Genomic DNA, 11195 nt, shown 5'->3' on the forward strand with positions numbered 1-11195 from the left:
ATACAAATAATAGATATTTTAATAGCTTTTTACTATTAACATTCAGTGTAAATATAGTTTCTAATCGACTTACCTATATGTAATAAAATAATTATTCATATCAAATAATCCTAACAATTTAATGCAAGGATTCTCATAAATTGATATTACAGCAGCCTTAAGACACCAAAAATACATTTGTACATCATTTACAAAATTTTAGTTCCCTATTATGGTGTAGGTACTAATACAAACAATAAATTGCTATTCGAAAAAACAATTTCGTATGCCTATTATTATTTACTGAATACCTACAACTAAACTAAACTAAAAATAAACATATGATTACATATACTGAGTGCCTATAAAATAATATTATATATGAAAATTGAATCTTTATTACGAATACTTATCGTTTACACAGACCACCAAGAAAAAATAATTAAAAATATTAAAAAATAAAGAACACATCATTGTAAAATTAATAGTCATCGATCCGCTCAGAATCTAGAATTATGGACTTGGAGTTTTAGAAATCTAGTTGGTATTATAGTATTTGATGAATTTACTGTAGGTACCTCTAAAATCCAGTAATCACATTTTTATTTAATAATTCATAAAATACAATATGCTCTTAAAAAAATATTCTTGTGCTTCTGATATCTATTCACCACCTCAATCAATAATTAAATTGATAAACGAAAATAATAATTTAAATAATACCCACATCATATTATTATAATCAAAATTATAAACTATTTTGGTTTATTGTCATATCAAATTTCAATGAACAAATTGTTCCTTAACACGGAACTCTTTGATACAAAAAGTTGCATTATATTATATCCGTGGATTCATCATATTGATGTACCTAGTATAATATCTATCATTTATTTATTTATCTATGGCAAATCTCAGAGTCGTTGCAGAAGACACATTCGACTAAAAATTCTAAAATTTCAATAAGCAAAGAAGATATTCTAAGTTCTGTATTCTGGAGCGTTTCCTCATCGGCGTCGCAGTTCACACACGTCACGGATACCGCCGAAAGAGTCGATAATTCAAGCAAGTTTGTTTTTATATTCTTTTGGGGCTTAAATTTACTTTTAAGACTTAAAATAAATATTTAATGTCACGAAAAATGTGCTATCCAAGTGTTGTAGGCGCATATTTTAGTTCCGAACTAGAAATGTATAAAATACGTGAGATATAAACGTCGTCGTCGTTTTTCCAGTCGCTGTTCGTAGAATAATTATAATTAATAGGTGCATACCTTTATAGGGCACTCAATATATATAAATATATATATATATATGTTTTGGTTTCATTTATAGAAATATATGTTATAACTTATAACTGATAATAGTCATAAGATACAATTTTAATTAATAACTGGTATTTTTTTTTCCAAATACAACGTTATAAGTTATAGGTAGCTATTAATTTAGTGTCACATACTTAACTTCTATTGTTCACCTAATATCTATATTTCTAAAAAGTAACTGTGTTTATAATAGATTATTTAGATTTTTCAGTTACAATATGAACCAGGGGCGGACTGGGCCGGCGGGATACTGGGAACTTTCCCGGTGGGCCGCTACTCAAAAATGATTTGTTATTCCTATATATTTATAATTATTATTAATATAGAAGATCGGTATAAATCGGTAGAAAATCGGTATAAATATAAATTATAAATATTTTTTATTTTCATACCATGACGCGTGTGTGAAAAATTGTTTATATTAAGTGTTTAAGATGTTAGATTTCGGTTCGGCTGATTGTGCACCTCTCTCACTCTTCAGCATCAATGCATCAGAAATTATTATTTATAATTAGGCCACGGATTTAAATATAAACTGCATATTCTGAATTTTCTAAACATTGCTTTCCAAGCAAAGAATCGTTTCATATATTATCAACGAATTGAAAAAAATTAAATAAGAACATTTATATGGGTTTAAGTCAATATTATAAAAACTTATTAAAAAAAAATTAAATACAATTAAATAAAGGTAATTTTTTTAAATTATATTTCTATTTTTTTACGTACCCATTATGCTCGACACTATAACTTCGGTCTTCAGTTATAGAAAACAACACTTGCCAATATGGAATTACTGTCGAAGTTTTTTATTTTAAAATATTAAATAGCATCTGATTGACTGATGTGCTATAATGAAACTCAAAATATAACGAATACACTACCTATACACCTATCTAAATTATATTTTATATTCGTTTAAATTGGACTTTTAATTTTTCTGGACATTTTATTAAGCTACGAATTTATTTAGTTATTTTGTTATTAATTTTTTTTTATTATTTTATTCGAAACATTATTTTTAAATATTGGGATCAATAAAACTATTTTTATTCAATTACTATTTTATATCAATTAGAATTTGTTAATAAACCAAGTAATAAATGAATGGTTACCAAGTAAAAAAACCGTTATCTATATTATAAATTTGAATTCAATTTACCGCATTTGCGTCTAGTAGAAACAAATAAATGTTTTTTTGAAGATAATGTAAAAATATCCATCATCCATCGGTTAGGACCATATATATATTTTCTATGATTAGGACGGTGAGGTTATAATTATAAATAATCTATGGCAAATGACAATCGTCTGAGACGAACAGCGATTCCAATGCGTACTCACATATTTCGTTCCATTCTGGTTATTAAACTAGGTGCCTATTTTTATAAATGTCATTAATCTCAATACTTCCAGACTGAACTTTTGGATCGGAGATATGAAGACGCGCGCTGCATTTTCCTTGGCGGAAATGCACAGCTCTGACACTAGACAATATTATACACTCGAAGGGAACGCGTTTCGCCGGAAGGATAAATAATTACGTAAGTCTTGTCCTTCTATTCTGTTGAGGCGATAGACCTAATGTAAATATTTATTGTCAGACAAACTTATATAACCGCTAGACGTAGAGTAATTTTTAAAATCCAGTTTTTATAGGTGTGCAAAAATTATGAAAAATACCTTAAATTATAATACTTTGCCTACAACTGTTAATTTATTGTTATAGTAAAATAATTTTTAAAATTTGAAATCAATGATTAGGTAATACTTTTATAAGTAGGAAGGTAGGTTTTTATACCTACCTAATAAAATAAGAAAATACATAATGATTAATGTTATTTAATATGATTTGTAAGTACATAGCAGATCATACCTAGAGAACACCTCAAACGTACGTTTTTTTGGGGGGGTTTTACGGGATATACCTAAGGGAAATGTTCACATTTCACTATTTGATATTGTGATATTATTTGTGCCTAGGTTAAGTTTCTGTTTTAGAATCGATCGATAGGTTACCTAGGTATATCACATTCTTTAATTTTAATTCTGGTAGTCGAGTATTGGACAAGTACCTACGTAATTTATAATTCGTATCGTAATTTAATTACAAAAAAAATATATTTTCCCCAACAGTGTTACCGGCAGGAGAATACATTATAGAATGTCTATAAACTTGTGGTCTAATATATGGTTAAAATTGGCATGTGACCAACAACTGGGGGCTTGTTCTGGACAATTTAAATGATCTAATAAGGTTTATCTCATTATTTGAATTAAATTAATTTATAACCGATTGTTGTGTTAATCAATTTTTTAATTTATTTCATTCAACACACTCGTCTCAGTTTTCTAGTACCTACCTCTAGATTTCTCACAAAATTCATATCGCGGATCATCTCACAGCTTTCATATTCAAAACCAAAAAAATATGTATTTTTATTTTATTTCAATCTTTTTCATCGAACACCAGAATATATTACAGATCATAAAGGTACTAGTATTGTATACTAGATAAGTTTCAATTAGCGATATGTAGAGAGAGATGGAGATGGGGCGAGATGTAGACGGATGAAGATAGCTGTTTCTTCGACGACAGCGTGTGCTACAGTACAGCTAGGTTTCACTGGAAGAGTCGATGTTTATGCATAAGTTTGATTTTATATCATTTTGGTCTTACATTTACTTTTTAGACTTGAATTAAATATTTATTGTCGCGGAAAATCTGTTAACTAAGTAACGTAGAAGCATATACGTTTACTACTGCCTACCAAAGGCGCAATGTATAATAATATATTATACGCCAGTCCGAACAATCCAAACGCTGTCTTATTCGTAGTCGAGTTCTAGTTGATAACTGACTTGTGAATAAATGTAATTTTTGTTAGGTATAAAAATAAAACTAATAAATCCTTAAATACAACATTTAAAAATACAAACACTGTGTAATAAAAATTAATATTAGGTATTTATTGGTAGGTTTATATAATATCTGTAGACTGTAACTAGGTCATTAGAATATTGTAGAACATTTTACTGCATAAGATGCGTGTTATTTCAGAAATTGTATTCGTCAGTGAACATTTTCAAACTGGGAATAATATATCATAAGCAGATTGAAATGTGTGAACGTTTCAGTGTTTCGAAGACTAAGTTTCGTAGCAGATTTCGATTCCGTCACGGGGTATGTATTTTCTTATTTCTCAGTAGGTTTTTTTTTATTATAGTTAATTGATCAAGGGATGTATTGCCCGAAAATTTTCAATATTTATACTATATATATATTTATATTTATTTGTAACTATACTGGTATAACACTATTCGGGCTATCAATAAAGTCGTGTTCAAAATTAGAAAATTGGTGAGGTATGATATTTTTTTAAGCAATTCTTTCGAGTTGGGAATCCGCTCAATGATATTTAAATATTTTCACCGATAATCAAGTACGATGACTTGTAGGTAACTAAAAACTGAGTGAATAGGAATTAGGAAGTGTGTGATATGGCGAAGATAAGGAAATGGGTCAACAGGATTTCAGAATGTTTGGTGTATGAAAGGGAAAGATGAAAAAGAAATGTAAGGTTAGGGTAGGTAAGTGGAGTGAGAGTAGCAGATATGAGAATAATAAGTAAGGTGTTAAGGTACAAAAGAGGATAGAATAAGAAATTAATTAATTAAGGGTAGTATAGAGTAGTGTACATATTGTAGTGAAAACAAGAGAGAATAAGTTTAGGTGGTTCGGTCAATGTATGATAAGAGATAGTGAGAGTGGATATAGAAGTTAATTTAGGGGAGAAATGATGGACGAGAAGACTGAAGAAGAGATGGATGGACAGAATACCGATCACATGGAGGTGTGGAATGAGAGTGGCTGAACCTGTATATAGCTGTGAGAGACGGGGGAAGAAAAAGTGTAAAGGTAGAATAGTTATGTTAACAATGCCGAATACGTAGGAAAAGATCTTGAATTGCAAAGGCCCTATTGACTCTTTGGCTTCAACTAACCATGGGTTTACCTAACTTACTTTCTTATGACTCATTAGGACACTTTGAATAAAAAGATCCTGAGTTGCAGGTTGCCGAACTTAAGTGTTTGATTATCAAGTTGATGCTTTGATTGTTGACACCTTAATCCATGCTATGGATGAAGCCCATAGATAATAAAGATATGGATAGTCCACGCCTATGTTAAATACATTTGAGGCGGCGTTCCCGGAGGGGAAGGCTATTGAGGCTACTTTATATTGATAGTCGATAGTCGATACTCGATATAACTATACTTTATTTGGCCTCAATTTATTGTTCCCCTCGAAGACCGCTGATAAGACCATTATGTCCTCTCCATATCTTTATTATCTATGATGGACCCATACCCAGCTCACTAGTGTAAACTTGTGGCCGGTTGGGATGTCAGCGCACTATTTGTTTTCCATCTTTGACCCACGCGTAGTATACCAAATGTACGATTAAGAAAACACTAAAACGATTGGGTCAGAGAGAGAAATAAATGGTGCGCTAAAAATCTGACATCCTCTTAGTGTTATCAAGTTGAAGAAGCAGTTGATTGTTGACAATTTGACATTTAACATTAACTGTGGTAGGTATTATGATTGGAAGTAAAAGTAATTAGTAGGGCTGTGAATTTAATGCAATGAAAAAGTGTTAAATATTTGCCTGCATGTATGCACTAAAAACAGGCAAATATATGCACTGAAATATTCAATAATATGCACTTAAAATTCAAAAAAATACTGAATGAAAACATTTTTATTAAAATTTTTTTAAATTAATAAATTATAATTAAAATTGGTTTACAAAAAAAATTCTTTATTTACACACTTGGTAGGTAGGTATGTAGGTAGGTAACGGATGAATCGAAAATATAAAAACATTTTAAGAAAATAAGCATAAATATGAAGAAATCATGAAAACATGCAATTATATTAACTAACCCCAAAAAAACGCATATTGCTAACAGTGTTGTAATAATAGGGATCTCCCAAAAAAAAATACGTACCTACTAATAGTTCAAACAAATCATAAAAGCCAACTATAATAAATATTAATTTATGAAAAACTATATTAAAAAGCATTATTATTATAAATGAAACAAATCTATGAACTATGGACCGTGACATAATATAGGTATTTCTATATTATTAGCTCCATAATTTCTGTTAAAATATTAGGAAAATGTATTAAGTACCGTATAAGTGCTAAATTTGAGCTATTACTTAAAATATTATATTCATAACAAATTATCATAGAAGGTTAGGTACTGTTATTCCACATACTTATTATAGTTTAATTTAACTACAACATTCTAGTAGAGTCTGATAAAATTTGGTTCCACGACTTTGATCATACCAACTTTAAATACTAAACTATGGGTCTGAAATTTAGTTTATATAGATCTAAATAATCCAAAACATACATTGCTTCAAAATATAAAAATTAAGTGTCTTGTATTGTAGTAGGTAGGTAACTTTCAAAAAAAAAAACTAAAAAAATCTTACTTGAAATCTATGTATAATATACGTATATTGTAATAAACGTTCAAATGTTTACTATAGTACATTATAAAAAATGAACTTAAGTTCAATATAATACATTATAACAGGTGTTCAAATAAACATTTCATACCAAAAATTTTGTTAATTCACACAGTCTCTCTTCAATTTTAAATTTTTCTTCAAATTATCTACAAAATATAAATGTTTAGTAAATTGGAAGACTTGATTAAGTATTTAATCATTTATCTAAAAGAGATGCGCCACATTATTATATCGAGGGGCCATGGTGCAAGTGTCGTCCATAAATATCATAACATATATTATATTAGAAATACAAACTTAATATTTCACTAACAGTAAATATTATAAAAAAATATTACGAAATGTACTATACTCATATTATATTATGATTGTATTAGTTACAAACTCTTGAAATAAGAGTTATGTTTGAGGATTTAATTAATTTCCTAAAAGGAAATGCCTCAAGGTTGTCTCAGTAAGTTGAGGGGCCGTAGTTAAAGTGCCGTCCACCAAAAAAGTACCCGAAAAAAAAAAACGATTAATTCAAATATAGAAGGTACTTATATCATATACTTTTATCAAAGTATGATTGTGTTAGCCACAGTCTCGTGTAAATTATATTGTTTTATGTTTTCCCAATCTAATAATACGAAATACTGAAAATAATGAAATCACAAATATTAGTACAATAGAGAGATTGTGCATTGATTTACAAATTTTTCTTAAATTTACTTTTTGCATAGATAATAATATGAAGGTGGGCTGGGCTTTTAATATCAGAGTATGGGGCCCAGACCCACACTGTTTACACGAGTGAGCTGGGTATGGCTCCATCATAGATAATAGAGATATAACATAATGGTCTTATCAGCGGTCTTCGAGGGGAACAATTGAGGCCAAATAAAGTATACTTATATCGAGTATCGACTATCAATATATAGGAGCCTCAATTGCCTTCCCCTCTGGGAACGCGGCCTCAAATGTATTGAGCATACGCGTGGACTATCCATATCTTTATTATCTATGGGCTTCATCCATAGCATGGATTAAGGTGTCAACAATCAAAGGATCAACTTGATAATCAAACACTTAAGTTCAGCAACCTTAAACTCGGGGTCTTTTTATTCAATGTTTACTAATAAGTCATACGAAGGTTAGTTAGGTAAACCTATGGTTAGTTGAAGCTATGGTGATGATAGACGACTATCATCACTGGTCGTGAGCTTTGCCATGATCTTTTCCTACTAACTATCAAGGTATTCGATATTGTAAACATAACGATGAAAGAAAATATTTAAATATTATTAATTTGGTTAGGTGAGGTAAGGTGAGGATAGGACAGGAAACTAGACGTCTTAAAGACTGTCAGCTAGAGTTGTACCAGTATAGTTATTAAAAACTTAAATACAGCCAACATTAATTAATGATTTTTTTACCACAACAAATTATAAAATGTAGATAGATATTTGACTATGTTTTTATTTGCATTTAGACTTAATAGTTCGTAATTTAATACTGACTGTGGACCCAGCCACATACAATATTATTTTAAATTTAACATTATTTTATGTCCTTCATAAATAACAATCACATAGTAGAGTCCGTACAGGACCTTTTTCTCATTTAATTTCTTTGCATCCTTTATAAATTACAACCATTTTTATACATTTTCTTATACATATATTACGGTGATACAACTCTGATCATAATAATTGTTCGTATTATTATAATGTAAACAATACCTAGTTTTTGGATTGTAGTTAACATGTATTGCAGTATTTAGCTTCCATCGTATTTTTTTGGTTAGTGTTATTTCACACAGGTTTCTCAAACAATTATTTTTTTGATTCATTGATTTTTTTGTATAAATATTATGTTGATCTTTTTATATAGATATTTTAAACACTAACAAGCCAGTGCCATCTAAAATTTTTTTTGCCTGCTGGCAACCACATCTTCTTTTCAATTTTTTTTTATGAATTTATCTTTAGGTAATGAAATTGTATACATTTTTTAAACATTGGCAACCTGGTGCTCTATGAAAAATCCTTCTTTAATGAACTAAATTTTTTTTTTAGTTATGTGACTAAAGTACGCGAGGCGAAAAGTGAGCCGCGATCGTTGCGCGTCAAGCGGTCATTTTTTCTGGTTTCAGGGGTTCTACGTTTGTGTGCAATGGAAACAGCTGGCGCGCATTTTAAAAACGGCAGGTGGTAATTTATTGTACAATTGATTGTATTTTGGAGACCAATTTATTTTCTTTTAGCAGTAGGGGGTAGTGCTGCAGCAGCTGTTGCATACCACAATATTTTGTTAAGGTTTGGTTAGTCATTCGACATTCGAGATACGAGTTTACACGTGTTTTTATTCGTTTATTATCTACGTTTGTAATCATATTTCCCGCGTTCTTACATGGTTGGTTTTTAAAGTGCGCGCTTTTAAAGTTTGAATGTTAATAGTATTTTTAATTATTTCTTTAATAATTACTCGTATACAAAAATAGTTTTAAAATGGCATATCAAGACACACATTCTCAAACGAAGAAAGTTATTTTTCATGTTTATAATTATTTCAAAACATTGGCTGGTGACAAAGGTAAGCCAGAAATTAGTAATTTTTTTCGTCAAACTCGTGAAATGACTGCTGAAGCGTGTGGCGTAAGTCTTGCTTGTGTTAAACGAGTTTGTGCTGAAGGGAAAAAAATGACTGTGGGTGAAAATCAACTAGCTGCCGAACCTTCTTCATTTAAGTCTCCAAGGAAATCTTATAAACGTGCCAAACCTATGACCAACTTAGACGATTTTGACAATGAAGTTGTCAGAAGAACAGTTCATAGTTTTTATGATAATGGTCAGTATCCAACTAGTGCAAAAATATTGAGAGCGTTGCATGAAAAAATTAATTATTCGGGTTCACAATGGTCCGTGCGACATATTTTGCGTAGTTTAAATTTCAAATACAAAAAATGTAATGATGGGCGTAAATTTCTAATGGAAAGAAATGATATTATTTGTTCTCGGGTTAAGTTTTTGAGAAAAATGAACGAGTTCAGACGTAATAACGATACAAGGCCAATAGTTTACTTAGACAAAACATGGGTAAACCAAAATCATACGCGAGGACACATATGGCAAAACTCCGACAACACCGAAGGATTAAAAGTACCTATTGGAAAGGGCGGTCGGCTTATTGTGTGTCATGCTGGGTCACCTTCATTTGGTTTTGTCAAAAATTCAAAACTGGTTTTTCGTTGCAAGTCGGGATCGCAGGCAGACTATCATTCTCAAATGAACGCCACCATTTTTCAAAAATGGTTTATAGATATGTTGGGCAATTTAGAAGAACCTTGTATAATTGTAATGGACAATGCCTCATACCATTCTACCTTAACAGAAGAATATCCTAAGGCAAATACTCGAAAGGCAGATGTACAAAAATGGTTACAAGACAAATCTGTAGACTTTTCTCCAGTAGAGACATTAAGCGAACTACGGGAAAAAGTCAAATTGACGATTCCAAAAGAAAAAAAATATAAATTGGACGAAATTGCACTTCAAATGGGCCATGAAGTGGTAAGACTTCCTCCTTACCACTGCCAATATAACCCAATCGAATTAATCTGGGCGCAAGTTAAGGGTAAAGTCGCGGAAAAAAATAACACCTTCAAAATGGCAGATATAGAAGTGTTAGTAAATAGTGCTTTAGATGCAGTCACAGCAGAAGATTGGGCAAAATGTGGCGACCACTGCGATAAAATTCAAGAAGACGATTTGGTGAAAGAAGGATTAAGAGATGAAATTTTGGAGCCTATTATAATGACAATTAATCCCGGCGACAGTTCTACTGACGAAGACGATGATGAAGACGATATGATTAATTAAAAAAAAATGTATTATAATATGTATTAATCGTGTTATTTGTATTTTATGTATTACTTGTGTTATTTGTATTTTATTTTTATTTTTTATTATAATTTATTAAAAAAATCTACATTACGTCGTTTGAAATTACTTTATAGGCGGGAAAACAGTAAGAATAGGCGGAGTAACCCTGACGAAAAATAGCCGCTTGGCGCGCGACGATCGCGGCTCACTTTTCGCCTCGCGTACTATAGTTGAATTTTTTGTATAGACTTTGTAATGTGTATTCCTACAATTATATTTTTTTTTTTATTTTTTTTGTTTTCTAAAATGCATTTGCCTGCGGGCGCCAACACCCTCCTTCAATTTTTTTTTTTGTTATGTGACTAGTTGAAATTTTTGTATAGACTTTGTAATGTGTATTCCTACAATAATATTTTTTTTTTTTTTGTTTTCTAAAATGCATTTGCCTGCGGGCGCCAACACCCTCTTTCAATT

The 11195-nt window shown here is 30.5% G+C and overlaps 1 protein-coding gene across 1 annotated transcript; it reads left to right on the plus strand.

Annotated features, from left to right (window-relative positions):
- The first annotated feature begins 9347 nt into the window (after positions 1-9347).
- Positions 9348-10718, plus strand: LOC132943544 (uncharacterized). The gene has a single exon (XM_061012584.1). The coding sequence runs from the start codon at positions 9348-9350 to the stop codon at positions 10716-10718; it is 1371 nt and encodes a 456-aa protein (XP_060868567.1).
- The last annotated feature ends 477 nt before the right edge of the window (positions 10719-11195 follow it).

The sequence above is a fragment of the Metopolophium dirhodum genome, chromosome 4, assembly GCF_019925205.1.
Source record: "Metopolophium dirhodum isolate CAU chromosome 4, ASM1992520v1, whole genome shotgun sequence".
Taxonomy (NCBI): Eukaryota; Metazoa; Arthropoda; class Insecta; order Hemiptera; family Aphididae; genus Metopolophium; species Metopolophium dirhodum.